At 41.1% G+C, this 18,257-nt stretch overlaps 2 protein-coding genes across 20 annotated transcripts in view; one reads left to right on the top strand and one right to left on the bottom strand.

Moving 5' to 3' along the window:
• ZMYND8 (zinc finger MYND-type containing 8) overlaps positions 1–9,296 on the top strand; it is a 49,526-nt gene extending 40,230 nt beyond the window's left edge. For 7 of the 15 annotated variants that reach the window (XM_064391360.1, XM_064391358.1, XM_064391364.1 and 4 more), the window contains exons 16-21: positions 365–555; positions 1,091–1,171; positions 2,207–2,285; positions 2,799–3,038; positions 3,188–3,345; positions 4,747–9,296. In XM_064391360.1, the coding sequence (XP_064247430.1) occupies positions 365–555; positions 1,091–1,171; positions 2,207–2,285; positions 2,799–3,038; positions 3,188–3,345; positions 4,747–4,944 (947 nt within the window). In that variant the 3' untranslated portion in view covers positions 4,945–9,296. Of the gene's footprint in view, positions 1–364; positions 556–1,090; positions 1,172–2,206; positions 2,286–2,798; positions 3,039–3,187; positions 3,346–3,633 lie in introns of all 15 variants that reach the window. The other 8 variants (XR_010348355.1, XR_010348353.1, XR_010348352.1 and 5 more) reach the window with 8 other exon arrangements.
• The window catches only part of EYA2 (EYA transcriptional coactivator and phosphatase 2), a 90,500-nt gene continuing 80,794 nt past the window's right edge, over positions 8,552–18,257 (bottom strand). For all 5 annotated transcript variants that reach the window (XM_064391372.1, XM_064391369.1, XM_064391370.1 and 2 more), the window contains exons 12-16: positions 17,865–18,025; positions 16,755–16,869; positions 16,024–16,145; positions 15,133–15,233; positions 8,552–12,142 (exon numbers count right to left, since the gene is read on the bottom strand). In XM_064391372.1, the coding sequence (XP_064247442.1) occupies positions 12,062–12,142; positions 15,133–15,233; positions 16,024–16,145; positions 16,755–16,869; positions 17,865–18,025 (580 nt within the window). In that variant the 3' untranslated portion in view covers positions 8,552–12,061. The remainder of the gene's footprint in view (positions 12,143–15,132; positions 15,234–16,023; positions 16,146–16,754; positions 16,870–17,864; positions 18,026–18,257) is intronic.

The raw sequence follows: 18,257 nt of genomic DNA, 5'->3' as shown, positions 1-18,257 counted from the left end.
AAGACATCTTTTATCATATGAATCAGTAAAAATAGCTTGAGACATTTTATTCTTTAAAAAAATACTATTTAAAAAATACTCCAGCAGATAAGTCATTAGAACTGAGGGAGACTTCTGCACTGGCCAGTCTAAAATGAGAAGTTTCAAAGTTATATTTACTTCTTTACCTCTAAGCCTTACAATTATATATAAGTTCAGGGGCTGAGCACTGTGTAATTAATCATTAGATGGCACCATTGTATAAATAATACAAATCTGAAATGCTTACATGCTCACAGTTTAGTTAGATATTGAAAGTAGAAGTTTGCCTGTTGTTTTCATGACTCCTTGTGTGCTTGATCCCCTCCATGTTCTCTTTTCTTAGCTGTGCAGCAAAAAGAGATCACCCAGAGCACTTCCACGTCCACTATAACCTTGGTCACAAGCACTCAGCCTATTTCCATGGTTACCAGCTCTGGATCTGCAAGCACACTTTCTTCTTCACTCAGCACAGACTTGCCAATTGCAACAGCTTCAGCTGATGTGGCTGCAGATATTGCTAAATACACCAGCAAAGTAAGTTCTGGAGGAAGGTTTTGATGAAGTTGTACCTCTCTTTTAAAGTTGTACCTCTCTTTTAAAACACCCTGTAGTTTCATCAGGTGGGATAAATGTGTGCTCACACATTAAAGAGATGCTAAGTTGTTAAGAGAAGGGGTAGTCTCATCATAGTGACAGTGAGGGAAGGGACGTGAGCTTTCCATACTTTCTTAGATTTAAAAAATCAATTAATACTATATATTTTTGCATTGAGTTTCTTTCCTGCATTCATGGTAATATATTTTTTGTTTATAAATTATATCAATAGCAATATCTTAGAAAAGTAGAAGGCCAAACAGTTGACCTGTTCAGGACACTTAAAAATCAGAGTCCTGATCAAACTTGTTGTGCTCTACCTTCTAAATAAGTAGAACCAGGTAAATGTCATATATTTAGAGAGAGAAGGGTAGTAATACAGGTTCCCAGTAGAGGGGTTGAAAGAAAATCGAAGTGGAAAGCTATTAAAAATATATATATCAAAGAATTATTTTTTTTCCTTTTTGTCTTTCAGATGATGGATGCCATCAAAGGAACAATGACTGAAATATATAATGATCTTTCAAAAAATACTACTGGAAGTACAATAGCTGAGGTTAGTGTAAGATTAAAATAACAACTTCTATTTTAAGTTTGAAAAATGCAAATTAGTGGTTTTATATCTATAAATGTGCCACATAACTGTATCTACAAAGTATTATATATGGAGATTGTCAAGAGATAAGTAATTGCTGTGCTCTTTCAGAAGTAATGATTAGAGTGGTAGAAAAAAACACTGAAAAAAGAGCAGGTGGGCTCTGTAAGACAAGCATTAAGCCCTCAAGCCTAGGTCCTTCAATCTTCTGTCAAGAATTTGCCACCTTTTTTAAAATCAGAAATGAAGTTGCTTTTTTTGAGAATAAAATTGTTGTAAACAGTGTAGTGCAGTAGCTCATTACAACCATAGTTTTTAATACTTCTTTGAAATACTTTGAACACTTTGCATTTTTAATGAAATGCTGTACATTCCTTTTAATGTTCCCTAAGGTTAGGACTTAGTATCTTCTAAGGGGTTTTTTCAACCTTGGAAAAAGCAGATTAAGCAGTGCAAACTAAGAATGAATGGGAACAAATAAAGCTCAAAGTGTGATGATTTGTTTACCTGCTTTAACCAAAATAAGGAAGTCAAAGTTTTGAGCAAAGACATTTGTATTCCTGATGCACAGTGAATTTATAATCTTGCTTTTCTAAACCTCATCTAGTTAAAATAAAATAAATGAAATGTCACGCTAATAAATGCAAATAATGTGCAAACAGCACTGAGGAATAGGTTCTTGAGTCCAGTCATAAATTTGAGGAATCAAGGATTCAGAGGAATCAAGTTTAACAGGAGTTAATGCAAGTTTAACAGAAATTTTTTTGTCTTCAAAGAGTCCTGTGTACTTTATGGTGAGCAAATCTAGCAAACAGATATTTAGAGTACTTCACACTTTGGTTTGGGGTTTACTATTGTGTTGTCCTCATGTTAATATGAAGGAGCCTTTATGTAAACAATGGCTCATTGCTTTGGGCATGGTTTTTTATGTAATAATTATGCATTACACGCCATGCCCTGTTTGTTATTACTAACTATTAAATTTTTAATATTTAGATTCGGCGTTTGAGGATTGAGATAGAAAAACTTCAATGGTTACATCAACAGGAACTTTCAGAAATGAAACATAATCTAGGTATGAAAATGACAGTCCAAAACAGTGTCAGGTATTGTCCTACATAGAAAATGGAAATGCTTATAGTATGTGTTACCTTCATCACATTGTCCCTCTTGGCATTAACACATTTTGCTTTGTAAAGAAATTAAGATATGATGATCAAATGAGATGGGAGAAGAGATGGAATCCTCTTTATTTTCTGAATTTGGAGCAGAACAAAAGTTGGGGCTTGCAAAGACAAAGCACATTAGCAGCAGCTTCATGTGTCCTTTTTGTGCTTTGTGGGACATCTAGAACTAAAGTGTTAAACAAATGGAAGGTAATGGTTAAAAATCATGGTGCCAGAATAAGAAAAGAGGATGGAAGACTTGCATTTGTTGAGTAGGTATGAAACAGATGCCCAAACTCAGGGTATACCTTGACTGCTAGTTTTAATTCCATGTTGTCTTTAGACCTATGAATATTGCTGTTTAGCTCCTTGCTGTTGGGGAGTGGAAAATGCAAACCCACCTTTCTCTGGATTTTGAGTAGAACTGACAATGGCTGAAATGCGTCAGAGCCTGGAGCAGGAACGAGATCGTTTGATTGCTGAGGTGAAGAAGCAGCTGGAACTGGAAAAGCAACAAGCAGTGGATGAGACCAAGAAGAAGCAATGGTGTGCCAACTGCAAGAAAGAGGCCATCTTTTACTGCTGTTGGAATACCAGCTACTGTGACTACCCCTGCCAACAAGCTCACTGGCCTGAGCATATGAAATCTTGCACACAGTCAGGTAATGGTGCCTCTTCCACAGCTGGAGGGGTTTGGGTGGGTGGATGGATCCACAGTGGCTCAGTTCTTCATGTGCAGATGTGACTGAGGAGGGACTGTGGACTGGCTCCCTTGAGTAGTGGCCTCATTCTCTTTTTTCCTTGATTTTAGCTACTGCAACACAGCAGGAAACAGATACTGAAATTAGCACAGAAACACTAAATAAATCCTCCCAGCCCAGTTCAAGCGTGCAGTCTACACCCACAGAAACAACCAGCACTCCTAAGGAAAAGGAAGGTTCAGCTGATAAAAGCAAAGAGAGTGTTACAGTGAGTATCATCACTTCAAACTGAAATAATGTGTGAGATTTCTCTGAAACCTACCCCTAAAGGCTTCCCTGGATAAGCCAGGAATTTATAACCACTTGTATATTTCAAAGAGTCCTTTTGGGGCGTGATAGAGACTTGTGGTTTTTGTTCTTCGTCTTGTAAAAAAAACCTCCTTCTGCCCTTTGGGAACACCCTTTCCCCTTCACTTATTCCCAGAAAAACCTTGTGTTGGCTTGACTGATCCTTCCAGCCAAGGGGGACTGGACCTCTTTCTCTCTCTCTCTCCAGGACCCATCAGTGTAGCTTCTGGTCTGGATCTTTCGATACAAGTTGCCTTCTGATAAGCAATACTGACTGCAGCACTTCCAAGCCCTTCTTGCCTGGGGGTTCAGAGGCCAAGCTCAAGACCTGCATTCAAACCAACTTACTTTCTCACCACAGACTGCCATTAGGGTACCACAAAGTTCCATAACACTGATACAACACTTCACCTGGATCTACGGTTAACGGAGCAGTTTTGAAATCCTCCATAGCATCTACTCTGATAGTTTTCAGTAGGCAAGGATGAGCAAATGCTCTAAAAAAAGGGACTTAACATTGCATATATAGAAAATGTTTATAGAGAAGATTCTGCTTTATAGGTAGGGCTTGACTATTAGCAATTTTGGCATCAGTTTTTTTCTGCCCTTGCAAGATTTGTTAAATGAAAAATTTTAGTTGGGGGGGGTGGGGCTGATCCTTCAAACCTTTACACATGATCCTCCACATCAGTAGGAGCCTTGTTGTATTTTAAAATATTAAAAGCAAACTAATTTTGTAGTATTGTGATTCCAGCATGATGTCTCATCGAGATAGTCCTGTAGAATTGGGAAGCATAGTAATTTAGAGAGCTGTGTTCATTTCTTGACACTTTTGCTACTGTCTGGTGTTAGATCTCTGGGCTTGAAATGTCATCTAAGGGAGTAACTTGGGGAACAGATTTGAAGGGGGGAAAAGGAGGTGCTGTTTCACTTAAATGTTTTGATGAAGTTGGTTAAACTCTGGCTCACTCACTTAATGTTTGTATGCACTGTTATGGCAGCACAAGCTTTGTATTACTGGGGAAGTATGGAATGTGAGACCTAAAACCTGCCAGGGAATATTCCAGTTACACAGATATGGAATTGCTTTTATATAGATGTTCTACCTGAAACATCATGCTGTATACATTGATCATGTTCATAATTTGAATTTTGTTTTATTAACAAAGAAGTAACCTGTGAATTCATTAAGATGCAAATTTTTAGCACAAAGAAAACATCCAACATAAATTGCATATCATAACAATAATAATGTAACAACTAGGTGGAATTTATGTACAAGCTGAGGCTTCTACTGAGGTTGCCTGTGCTGTCTCTGCAGATAGCAACAGGTGTGACAAGCACCCAGCCTATAAAACTGGTCCAGGTACCGCAGACCACCACCTATATTCCAACCACTCAACCCACAATTGTAAGTACAGCATCATCATTTAAAGTCTGCAGCAATGCTGTTCCTGGCATTAAAATTGCTCAGTATCTCTGGGGGGTTGTCTCCGTCTGCTGTTGTATCAAGAGATGAATTCACTGGTATAGTCTCAACTTGCAGTGCAAAATGCTTTATTTTGCTGTGCAACATTGCACCCTTTCATTCCATTTGTGATTGCAAGGATTGAGAAATCTTTAAGTCTGGCAAAGGCACTGAGGACAGGCAGAGGCCATTTCACATTATTGGTCTGTTTCATGTATATACTTGACCACAACATCAATGTAAATATATAGAATTCATTTAAAATATCTTTTAAATATCATTTTGTCTATGGTATCCTAAAGAGATTTAGAGATTTAATTATTTCTGAGCTATGCTTGATATTCTTGTGACATCTCAGTACCTGTGAAAAAGAATATGCATTTGTCAGCAGTGTCTCTCCCATGCAGTCTTGCACATTAGCATTTCGAAACAAGAAATCGCATTGGAATCAGACCTGGGTTTTTTCCATCAAAGGCTTAACCAAGGACATCCGAATTCCCTAGTGTCAGTCACAGTAGATGGGACAAAAGTGAGTTGGATTTCTGTATTTTGTACACCATAATTAGTCCGTTGTTTCAGCTGGTTGTGCTCTGCAGTGCTCATTTCAGACCAGGTGCCCTGGTCACCGCACGTGCTGTGTCTCTGTGCTGGGTTCAGCAGGGAAGCCCGTGTGTGGGTAGCTTCATATCTGACCTAAACTACACTGTTATAAACTATCTGATTTAGCAGTGTACCTTACCCACAGTGTGACTGTGAGGCCTGATGTGCTGTAGACGTTCCTCTGCCTCTCTCTTTCCCTGTGCACACCCCCAGCTGCAGGACACACGTGTGTGTGTTGGTGGATACATGCTCATGCACAAACAGTGCTTTACAGCCATCAGGTTCCACACAAACACAGCTCTTGGTGGGGATGGAGACTTCCCAAATTCCTCACAGCATTTCAGTTCCACTTGGTCTCAGCTGAGAACGCTGTGCACCTTTGCAGCATTGGCTCTGAGTTGCTTGGACTGAACTACCATTAACAGTAAGGTTTTGTATGTGTTTTAAAATCCAATAGCAGACTTCTAAGACATCAGGCTTCTTTTGTGAATAGCTGCGAGGTTGTAAGATCCTACGGTGGTTTTGTGTAATATTCAGAAAAATGGCAGTTACCCTCATGTGTTTTCTGTAACACAAAGTGTATTGAGTTATGTAAAGCAGAATTGGAAAGTGTGAAAGGTTTCCAACTTTATTTGTGCATGTTTATAACTTTGTACACATTTGCATTAGTCTTGCACAGCTACAGACACCTCTGTATTCTAATGACTGCACGTACAATTTAAATAATTTTAAACCTTAGTGCATGTTTAATATGTATGCAAAATGTACATATGTGTAAAACTGGCAGAGGTGGAAAATTTACCTCTCAGGGAATGATCTTAACACATTTAAGGAGTCTCGCACATTCCATATTCCGATCGCGCTGAGAACTGAAACTTAATTAATTAATTCCATGTGTGTAAGTGTGTATATTTAAAAGGCAACTGTGGCAACCTTAATTTCCCCACCTCTAGTACTGACAGTGACTTACATAATGGCTTCTTTAGAATTCAGTTTGCACTTTGTGTCCAACTAGGAACAACTTTCATTGTATCTTCTGGGTACCATTTCCACTGAACTTTGTGAACACATCTGAAATCATTACAAAATGGCAGTAATTTTGAATTTATTTAGCAAATTGGTCCCATGTTTGTTTTTTATTCTTCCTGCAGTTAAAATAATGTAAAAATATGAACCCATCTTCTTTGCATTCCAGGGAATGGAATGAGTAGGCTTCTGGAAGGCACAGACTCAGTCACAAAGGAGCTGTAATCCATCTCAGCAGGGATACTCAGAGTCTTTGTGGAATATCATTAAGACACTCATGTGGTTTCTTGAATCAGTGTGGGGAAACATTGGGCTTCAGTGAACTTGTATTTGTTCTTCCATGTCCTCTCTGGAATGTCACACTACCATTGGGGGAAGATCTGTGCATCCCTTTCAGGTTCCTCAAAATCTCACTCCCTGTTTCTTCCACAAGATGTTGTGAACTGAAATGGATGCGTTTGTCTGATCACCAGTTGTGCATCACTGGAATTGTGTCGGAACACGCTTTGCAGTTTGTATGGTAGAGACATTTCTAGACTTTCTCACGTTTTTGGAGGAAGGTTAAGATACAGACTTTAGGTTCAATAAATCCTCTTACAGATCTCCAGAGTGATGTGACCTTGACCAGATTGTTTAACATTCTTGTGCCTTTGTCTCTGCATCTGTAGAATCAATTACCACCTATAGAGATGTCCTGAAACTCCATTTGTTGAGGTGTATAAATCATGATCAGTATGATGGAAGTGTAAAGTTTATTCTATATTAATATTTTTACAGGGTGTGTAAGACAGTTCCCAGTAATGCTGATGTTTTTGCTATTGATTTGTGCAGAAGTTAACTTAAGTACTTTTTTTTGTTCAAATGGATGTTCTTTGTTCTCTTCTGTGTAGACTGAATGCATGGGGGAAAAGTTCCTTTTGGGGAAAAAGATTTAAGTAATGTGTAACGAGAATATACTTATAAACAAGGGTATTTTTGTACTCCAGTTTGATTTGTCAGAAGTTTTTCAAATGACAAAGGATTTTCTTAGCCCTTTTTCCTCTTCCCACGTATTGGTTTGCAGAAAATACATAACTGGATGTAACTCTGAAACCCTCACCCTCCAAGCACAGGTAGTGTGTGCAGCCCCTATTGCACCTCCTGTCCCTGTAATTCTAGAGCAGTGATGAGAACACAGAAACTCTTGGCTATAGGGAAGTTATGCACTACTCCTCCCCTGGAATGAGGTAATTCTGTGGTAATAAAGGTATTAGTTCTTGCACAAAATTGGAACTTGTTCTGGATTTCCCCTGGAAAACAAATCTCTATTTCTGTGGTCATGTTTAGGTGACCTTTAACATAACAATCTGTTTCTCTTGGTTTTAATCCACAGACCATTCCTGTAGTGGTAAGTCCTTCTGCTGGGACAGTGGCAATGAGAACTGGAGTTCAGTATGTTCAGACCACAATGCCAGTCCAAGTACGAAGAGTCTAACTGCTAACAAGAAGTGCATACAATTGTTGGAATAAAAAAATCTAATAGAAATGTGACAAATAAACACAGTTCTTTGGATTAACCTCAGAGGTTCAGACTTTAGCTTTGTGTATGTGTGCAAAGCATTAATTACACTACATTAATGTAAAGCATTAGTGCTGGCTTAGAAAAGCTAAGGACAGGTAAGATCCATATTAAATCTATGCTTCTTTTGTAAATAATGTACAATTTGTGGATGTCATTAGAGTACCATCTCCTTTTTATATTTGTATTGACTTTAACTTATAAAGAGCGTTTGAAGTTGGAAAAGGAAGGTTTAAAAGAGCCTTACCACAACCTAATGCTGAGAACTGGTCTTGGGAAACTGCATCAAATAATCTGATCCAGAAAATCTGAACAACTTTTTGCATTTGGAGTGAAAAAATTTCTGCACTTTGAAACTCTTGTGGAATTTTTCTGAACAACCAAGTGATGAAGGATATCTCTTTTCAGCTAACTCTGTTAGGCAAATTATGGACCTGAAATCCATAAAAATGTATACTGTTTTTCACGATGACCAGGATGACAACAAATATTAACGTTGTTTACAGGTTAAAATTACTTTAAAATTTCATCCAGTCTAAGATCAGAAAATTTGCAAAGTGTAATAGCAGCTGGATTGTAGCAGGATTTCTGATGACTGATATCAAAGATTGAGGAAAGTAAAGTTTGTTGCTATGCTTCACAGTTTTCTTATTTTTTAAAAATTCTCCCAAAGGACTTTGAAGAACTAGGTGTGGAGAAAAACATGCATTGGGAAACATGGGCAAAGGACTTTTGATGCTGGGCCAGAGCATGTATTATTTATATGATGGAATTTATGTTTTTCTGTAAGCATGAAGCAGTGCAGTATGAGAGGAAGTACCCCCTGGAGATGCTGTCTGTTACACTGAGGCTGTAGTCCCATTTTGTATGTTGTGTAAAACGAAAGCATTGAACAAAGCAAAGGTGATGTATGTATATGAGAAAATTAACTGTATGATATCATTCCAGTACATTCTGTTGTACATTTTAGTCATGTTGATTTCTCCCATTGTTTATATAAGAATGCGGTTTGTACAGTCTCCAGCTAGTACCCAGATTAGAGGGAAAAAAGTATTAGAATAAAAAAAAGTGAGAACAGAATATTCATTAATTGCAGTTGTGTCAAAACTAGCCTAGCTGGCCTTATTTGTGAAGCATAATTGCTTTTAGCATATGGAAGTATTTTTTCACATTTTCTTTGTATAAAATTTGTATTAAACTTAAATATCTTTTTTGACAATTGTGTTTCTTTGTGACTCAGACAGGTGACACACACGATATGCTTTGGGTTTCTCCAATTTTTCAGGAAACGTCACAATTTTTTTATTAAACTGTTTTAGAAAAATGTTCTGTGTTCCTGGATTTCCAGTTTTGGTTCAGTCTGGAGGAATGTTCATTTCTGCACAGTCTCCAGATCACAGGTAATTTCACCTATGCTGGCATCTTCTGTCTCAGAAATGTGGGACCTTTGGATCCAGGCCTGTCCAGTTTGATATTGTGTATCATTTATTCAGTGGTTGGATTGGGGTTGGACAGATACATGTCAGTGTTAGGTGTATTTGTGGGTAGAAATGGGGGCTCTGAGTGCAACTGCAGCCCCTCAAGAGAGCATGAATTGGGCAAGACTTCTCTGTGCGTGTCTTTATTTTTAATTAAGTTAAAAGAAACAGGGAGCTTATGAAGCGTTGTAAAATCTATGAATACTGTCTGAAGTTCCTGCTCCTGCAGTTACCTTGTTCTGGGCATTTGTAAAGCAACCACCGTTCATGTTCCCAGTGCTACTTGTTTACAGAAAAGCACAAAACTTGAAAGCCTGAAGTGAGGTTTGGCCTTCCCCATGGAACTTGGATGCTGAAACAAGGCCTTGTGTTAGAGCAAAAAGAAAGTGATGTACAAGTTGTTGTAGGAAGCCCCACTGCTTTGTGACACCTGTTACAGCCTGTGGAGGGGTTTTTTTTAATTAATGAGCATTGTTCTTTTCTATAGAAGAGATGTTTTCTTCCCTCCTCTAAAATAACAGGTGACCAAATCCCAGTAAAGTATGTAGAAAATGTAGAAATACATAAAACTACAGGTGAAGGAGCTGAGCAAGACCTGTACATGTGTCTGTGCATGTTCCCAGGCCTTCTGGATGTTCCCAAGTACAAACCTGCTGTAGATCCCCTCTTCTGTCCATGATAAATTGCCTGGATCAGTAAATCCTGATACTGTTGCTGCACTGAGAGACAAATGTGCCATGGGGACTGGAAGGAAGTGGTGACACCTGTGTGACAGATGTGTTCCTGACCCGTGGTGTGTCCCACCCAAAGTTCTGCTAAGAATGTCAGCAGCAAAACCAAGAGCCTTCAAACCTTTAAATATATTCTGAAAGCAAAATCTTCCAAGAATCTTTAAGAAAAAAACCCAGAATCAGTGCTCAGACAATTGACTCAAGTCAGGTGTTAAATTTGGAATTTCAAGGAAGATAAATTAGCTGATGGATGGGGTCTTAAAAGCTGAAGTTGTGCTTCTCTGGTCATCTGCAATCCCTGGCATTTATTCCTCTTTCAAAAGTTATGCAAGCATTAGTCAGTTCTCCACTGTCTTTGTCACAAATAGGAAGTTATATCACAAGTGAAGAAAACCATTCTTACAGCAGGGAAACCGTGATGAAAACGTTCTGCTCAGCAAGCCCTGAGCCCTGCAATGGCTGTGCTAGAAAAGTGACATTTTGCACGGAGTTGTGCTAAGCCCAGAGAGCAGCTCTTTGCAAATGCCCCCACAGTGTGTACTGAAAGGCTGGCTTGGGTCACAGCTGCTGTGGGGTTGCTGCCTTGGACTAATTTCATCTTTAGCTTGGTAGAAAATCCCCTCTCAGGTCCAGCACTGTTTTCCCTAAATGTTTGTAGAAGTTGGGAGTATCCCTCAGGTTTGTGTAGCACTTGTGTAACCCTTTGAGAGGTGAGGGCTGTAGCATTTGCTGCATCTCTAACCCCTCCTTCCAGAGGGGCTTTGATCCTTCTGACCTTACCTGGTGCCACAGCAAAGAACAATCAGCCATTTTCAAACTAAGAGATCCATCCAGGCCCAGAGAATTTAAATATTTTGACAGCAAGATTACCAGGCCAGCCTTGAAACAGGGAGCACACGTTCCACCTGCTACCTTCAGATCCAAGAGTGCTGGGAGAGAAGGCAGGTACTCCAGTCCCCCAAAATGTAAACATGTTTTTATTTAATGCCTTTCACTCATCACAAGGTACTTTCCCCCATCCTCAGCCCCAAGACGGCAGCATAAGGCACCGTGTAGACACAGGCACAGTCCTTGTACCCTCTTGGTAAGGTTAAAAACCACAGCCACAGTTCTTACCAGCAGTACCATGTGTCCTTTCTACTCATGTACACAATATGATTCTCCCCAGAGTTTGTTCTGGAGAAATGAACTATTAATTTAGAACAGTAAGACTTTCCCCACCCCCCCAACCCCCAAAAGCCAGATGAAAAACAGGTACAGAGCTTAATACCAGAGTAATGAGATTAGTTCATAAATTAAAAAAATACAAAAAAAAAAAAAAAAAAAAGAAAATAAACAAAACAAAAAAAAAATCAACAGTTTCACTCCTATTTTCAGAAGGTTCTGTGTGGTGTGATGGATTGTGCAGACTCCTTGTTCTGTTGTCCTCTTCCCCTTTCAAAACCAAGAATGCTGACAGGGAGACCCAGACTTGTAGCATTTGCCTTGTTGATGGCAAAAAGGCCCTTAGAGCTCTGTGTCTCCACCTCAGCCAGCAACTGCAGGATCCCAGTGACTGATCAGGAGGATTCTCCTCTGTCCAAAGGAAGGAGGACTTGATACAATATTCTTTGGCTGCAAGTTCTTAAAGGCTTCCACTGAAAGGGTTCTCCTTCAAAAAAAAGAAAAACTGCAGTTGCTGTGGGATTTTCTTTACTAAGAAAACATTGAGGAATAGCTGGAACCGATGTAAGAGTCTGAGTGAAGCCCTCCCAGTGCTAAGGTGTTGGGGTCTGCTACAAATATTCAAGTTCCAAGGCGTGCCGAAGAGCTTCCAGGTCAGCATGACAAGAGATTCTCCAGAAGGGCATGTTGTGCTAGAGTGAAACCAAAAGAGTGCAATTTTTTTTTTCTGTTTTTGTATAATACTGAGATCAAAACAACTTTCTTAGCTTGTACCCTCAGAAACAGAGTTTTGTACTTGGCCACCAGGTTGTCACAGTGCCAGAGGCAAGGAGGCTCATCTTAGGGATGAAGTGGAAGTGTCTCTGCTGATCTCTCTCCTGTGCAGACGGGAAGACACATCCTCTACAATTTAGGAGTATCTTGCTTCACAGGTGATGGAGAATGGGGGCTGCCTACTAAACTTTGTTCCTATTTTTTTCCCCCCACAAATTAATTAGGAATGTTTCTACCTGTGACTCGCTCTATCTTCTTTATAATATCTGGATCATTCTCCTAAAAATTATGACTATACTGTAGGAAAACAAGACTTGCATCTGAAAGAGGACAAAGTGGCAACTTTTTAATTGCTGTGAAACAAGTGCAGTTCAATTTTATCAGGGACCTGGAATGTTACCTGTCACCAGAGTGCCCTGAAAGGTCCCAGAACAGCAGAGTTCCCTAGCAAAAGCTGTGATCTTCATGGCTGCTTGCACAGAGAGAACCTCAAAATAATCAGAACATGTTCTTAGATGTTAAATACAACTTTTTTTTGTGTGTTCTGGTGAGCCTGGGGTTTGCACTGGGTTTGTTTCTTCACCAAAACTATTAAAACAGTAAAATCAAAGACACAGCACCCTTATGCACTGGGATTTGTAACATTTGGGACTCTGATTTTCTTTGCTTTCTCCCAAAATGTCAGTCTCTGCACAGTCAGTAGTACATATGTAGTAATGAATGTACAGAAAGCCTGAACTGACAGTGCTTAGTCCCTTCCAGCATGGGCAGAACACTGCTAAAGAGTCTTTTATCACTGCAGGAATTCTCTGTAACCACGCTGCTCCTGCATAAACAGCTTCAACAAAGCTTCAGAGAACATGCTCTTCCCAGACAGATCCCAATGAAGAGAGGTGTTCCTTTTCCAACTGTACCTATCTGTGTACCAAAAACGCCAGTGGTTCCAGATGTTCATGTTACAGAGAGTCTATTTACACTCCTATAACCATTAAATACAACTAAAGCTTCTCTCTGGTATGTTGCCTGTTGCCTACCAGTGAATAGATGTTTTCTTTGAGCTGTTTATCAGTGTGTGTAGAAACAGCAAGCAAACCAAGACAGCTGAAGAGACTGAAATCCACTGCTCTGCAATTTCACTTTAAGGGGAAAAGTTATTTCCTTCCCCTCTCCCAGTTTGTATTAAACCCCTTCCATTAAATTATCTGTTTTTCTTTCTTAAACCAGAAGAAGCCTTGGCCTCCCAGCCACTCCTGTTGTTCAGCAGTTACAGATTTATCACTCATCAGACAGGTGAAGAAAAATGACCCACAAAACTGGAGATGTTATCAGTGCTGTCAGCAGAACAGCAAAAGCCTCTCTGCCTGTCCCCTCCCTTTTTTGTTTTTTTCTGTATAAAGCTCAGGTGTATAGAAGGTTTGATTAATGATTGTCATCAATCAAAGGAGGCAACAGCCCAGCAAAGAATGTGCTCTACTAATGGCTGAGCTGCTTGGGCCAGGAGACAGGAGGCCCTTGAAATCCCAGCAGAGGAGACTGCTGAAGCTCCCCAGGCAGGCTGGGAGCCCCTGCAGCCTTTGATGCACTTCTGTTCACTGACCCACTGCCTTTGAAGTGTGGCACTGAGCTGCCACGAGCAGCAGGCCATTGTCACTTCAGCCCCAGTCATGCATTTGGGCTCTTCCTGACAGCTCCTTAACCCTTCCTGAGCTACAAAACCATCTGCAGTTTTAGGTAGTTTTCCAAGGTGGGTGCAGATATTGTTGCTTCCACTGGCCAGGAAAAATACACTATAAAAAACTGGGTTTCTGCTGCTTTGAAGACAATCTGAGATGCAGTTGTAGGGATAGAACATGTGCCTCCCACCTTATTCTCTGGGATCCCTTTGTTACTGTGCAACCAAAGAGCTCAAATTTGCTTGGAAAGTCTTTGCAGGATCTTCAGTGAGAATGAGATACCAGGTCCCCCAGCACAAGGTTCAGCTGTGTAGCTGAGCCCCTGTGATATAATATTTTCAACATCACCTGAGCTACACCAGTCATTTGTGTATCTGTTAAAAATTAAAGTTGGAAGATGGAGCTCATTCAGCCAGTTCCTGCATCTCAGCTCATGTGCAATGCTCCTGGAGCAAAGGCAGCTCCTTCACATTTCTCCAGTCACCTCAGGAGCACAGGACCCAGGATGCACAAAAACATCTTGCAAATATTGTTTGCCATTAACAAATTGTATTCCTGGCCCTGCATAGCCAAATAAATGGAAGTTCCAGGCATGTTTCTGTTCTAAAGTTTAGGAAATGAAAACTCTGGCTATTCCAATTCTCATTATTCATGATCACACTGCTTTTGCAGTTTCTTTCTTTTCTAGTACAATTTTCTAATTTCATTTTGCTTGTGAAATTAATCACATTGATCCAGAAATTGTAGATGAAGGCAGCAACTCTGTACAAGTCCTCTGGTATTTGCTATAATGAAGTTACACTCATGATCTCAATGAGTCATAAATACCAACACATGTATGGATATAGGCATATTCTAGTAAGTAATTCAAAACTAATCCCAACAAGTTAGAATTTACAAATCAGCATGTGTAGATCAGAAATTCACTCTGCCTCCTCATCTGAGGTCACACACTGGAATTTCCCTTTTCATGTCTTTACAGCATCTTTATTAAGCAAGAATTATTTCTGGAACATGTGACACAGCAACTACCTGAATTGTTGTGGGTGCCAAAGTGGGGGGAATTTAGAGTATGGAATTTCTGACAAGGTGATTGTTGAGTATTTTACATATTAAAAAATGAGACCAATTGTAAGCTGCTTCAAATGGAGGGAGCTTCATTATATTCTTAAATAAAGAAAGGGTCATTGCAATCAAAACTTGGAAGAATCCAGCATGGCATCCACAAACTGTACCTTTTTTGCTCCCTGTTCCTCTTCAACTCCATCTCCTATTACAATGTACACGGCTTTCCTTCCAAACCTCTGCATTATTCTTTCAAAACAGCTCTCTTTCCCTGAGCAACACAAGAGAAGATACATTTTTTTATCTGGACACACACCACAGGCAGAGCTAATATTCAGGCACAGGACCTGGAGTTATCCCCTAACTGAACTGAATGGCTGCAGCATTCTTTGCTTTCTTTTCAAACTGGATCTTATTCTGAGGCAGAATCTCTCCATCTCATGCCAGTTACTAGCACTTGTTTGCCAGCCAAGGACTTGCAAGTGCTGCCAGTTTTCTGAGCTTTGTGGCTGTGATGCCCTGCTTAGGCCACCAGCTGGCAGACTGATGTGACATTCAGTTTCCAGAGCCCTCTTCTGTTCATTCTGGTTGCAGTAAAAACATGAAAATGCAATCCTCAGAGGTTCAAACACACCAGAAAGAACAGAACACAAAGAAGCCCCAAGCCAACCCTATCAGTACTTATTACTCACAAAGCTTTACAAAGCTCATTCAGCACACTTGACCCCTCTGCAAGAGCAAGAGGATCCAAAGAGTGTTTTTGTAACAGGTCCAACCAGACCTTCCTGGCAGCTGGGTGCAGCTGGACATCCCACGAGCAGTCAGTGCTGCACAGGGTAGGCACATTTCTATATATCTGGCTCACTTCCCCTTGGAGACACTTGAGAAGTGTTTTTTAGACTTTTTTTTTCCCCTGCAGTCTGTACTAGGTTAAGTGTGGGAGTCAGGATGTGAATTAGACATCTGTAAGCAGGGAACTAAAAATAAAGCTCACTCATTGCATGACTTAGGGACAAAACTTCAGCCTGCCTTAGGTGAGGCCTCAGTCAGTTTGCTCTTACCTGTTTTTGTTGCACTGTAAATGTTTTCAATGGGGAAGACAGTACCCAGCCCATAGAGAAGCACTTTAGCCAGAGCTGGTATAAGCTGAGTTGTGGTGACCAACACATTCACACAGTTAGGCCTAGGAAACAGAAGTTATTAGAAATCTGAGTTTCTTTTTTTCACCTTGGACTGAAAGATGAAAGATGGTAGGAAGCAAACCTTTCCTGCCACTGGAAGTTCCCGAGCCAATGGGGGATTTTGCAGCCAGAAGGAGATAATGTGAGTACCAGAAATGTCTTTTTGATCAGCTCAGTAGAATGAAAAAAACATCAACCAAACTAGCAGTAGTGATGCAGCCTTACTGCAAGCTTGCCAGGATCTCTTTGGGGGGAATTTAAACACAATGTAGTAATGTCCATGCTGGATTCTGTGAGTGAATGTGTTCAGGGACAGAGGGGCTCTTCCCTCCTCTCCTCTTTTGTAAACCTGCTCATGTGAAAATGGTGCCATGGCTGAGGGAGCCAAGGAAAGGCAAGGACAAGGATTGTTTTGCTTTTGTTCAGTTCACCATCCCAAGCTCACCCCAACCCTTGATAATTCAGCCTGGCAAACATGTGCAGACTGGCCTCCCACAGGCTTGGCCAGCAAAGTCCTGTAAATGTGTCTCAATTTGTTTAGAGGGGGAAAACAAGGGAAGCAAAGGAGCTCCTGGATGAAACCCACAGGCAGTTCTTGGAGCTGCTCTTACCGGGAATGTATCAAGTTCAGCGCCTTCAGAGCGTGTGTGAGCCAGAGATCAGTCAGCGCCTCCAGCTCAGCTCTCAGCTGCAGCCAGGTCTCCCTCTTAGGAGCTCCTATTAAACCTGCAAGCAGGGAAATACAGAAAGGGAACTGCATGGCTTTGTATGCACAATGCCAAAGGGCACCTGCCTGTGCTCTGAACTCTCCCACTGCCCCTCTCTTGGCCCTGGTGCCACTGCCTCCCTTTGTCACTGCCATGTCACCTGAGCTCTGAGGCTCAGCTGCTTCACAATCCTCTGCTGCTGCAGCTCAGCATCCTTCCCCTCTGCTGGAATGGTTCAGTCAAGCACACACAGCAGGACCTCCTTGGAACACCCTTCTTGGAGTGAGCATAAAGCTTGCATGGGAAGTGAGCAAGAAGATGGAGGAGCTGTGTAAAGTGGGCAGTGACCTGGGCAGAGAGACACCTGAGGCCAGGATGGTTTAGTTTCTCCTGAAAAGCCATGCCCCATTTCCAGTGCATGCAGGGTAGACTTGTCCTCCAACCAATAAACAAGTTGTGGTGATGCTTTGAGTTTTGCTTCTTTCTTTTCCTAGTCAGAGGGAAACCTGCACTGATGTACTGAAAAGGAAGCTGAGAGTCTCTTGGAAGACCTGTCTGGAACTAGGTGAGATGAAGGAACCCAGGGAATCCTGATTTCTGGTGGTATTGTTTTGGGGCAGTTAAAAACAAGCAGCTATAGCACAAGAAAGCCTTCAGACAGCAATCAGACATGCTGTGTAGAAAAAAAGGGCATATTTAGTTTTGAACTGTTTGCCTGCCTGCTGAACATTCTGGAAAATTGGAGAAGGTCGCTTTCCTGCCAAATAAATTACAAAACAAAGCCCCACACTGGGACTTGAGTCTTTCTCAAACCACTAAGCAGGTATTTTAGTGTGACTCCCACAAAGCCTGTACAGATCCCCATTTCAGGGTGACTGCGGAGGCGCTTGCTCAGCTCACCGTGAAGCACTCATATCATGAGGCTCCCTACACCTCCTCCAGAGATGGCCCTAGAGGCTGTCCAGTTTTTGGGAAGATGAAAGGGCTGCTGGTGGCCTGGCCAGTGGCACTTACCCCCCACATTGTTTTTGTAGGTGTTGTACATCTCTTTGACCCGGCGGTAGCGGAACGCCAATTTCCTCATCCAGTCAACTCCCCCGTGGACCCCCGAGCCCAGGCACAGGTTTGCACTGGCAGTGGAACTGTGGAAGCCATCTGCAGAGAAGTTGTACGTGCTGGGAGAGGGAGGGAAGGGGAGAGGTCAGTATAATTACAGCCTGCACAGTGCCAGCAGGGAGGGGAAAGGGTTGAAAAGAACTGCAGAGACAAGTGGCAGCAGAGACACACACAGGACACGCTGTACAGAACTGAAGTTCATCTTCAGCACAACTACCAGCACAGATCTAAAAAAATGTTCTGTTCCTGCATCAATTTCTCACAATAATCATCCATAAAACCACAAATTGC

The sequence above is a fragment of the Passer domesticus genome, chromosome 16, assembly GCF_036417665.1.
Source record: "Passer domesticus isolate bPasDom1 chromosome 16, bPasDom1.hap1, whole genome shotgun sequence".
Classification (NCBI taxonomy): domain Eukaryota; kingdom Metazoa; phylum Chordata; class Aves; order Passeriformes; family Passeridae; genus Passer; species Passer domesticus.
Note: the sequence above shows the minus strand (reverse complement) of the source record. Positions and strands in the feature narration are given on the sequence as shown.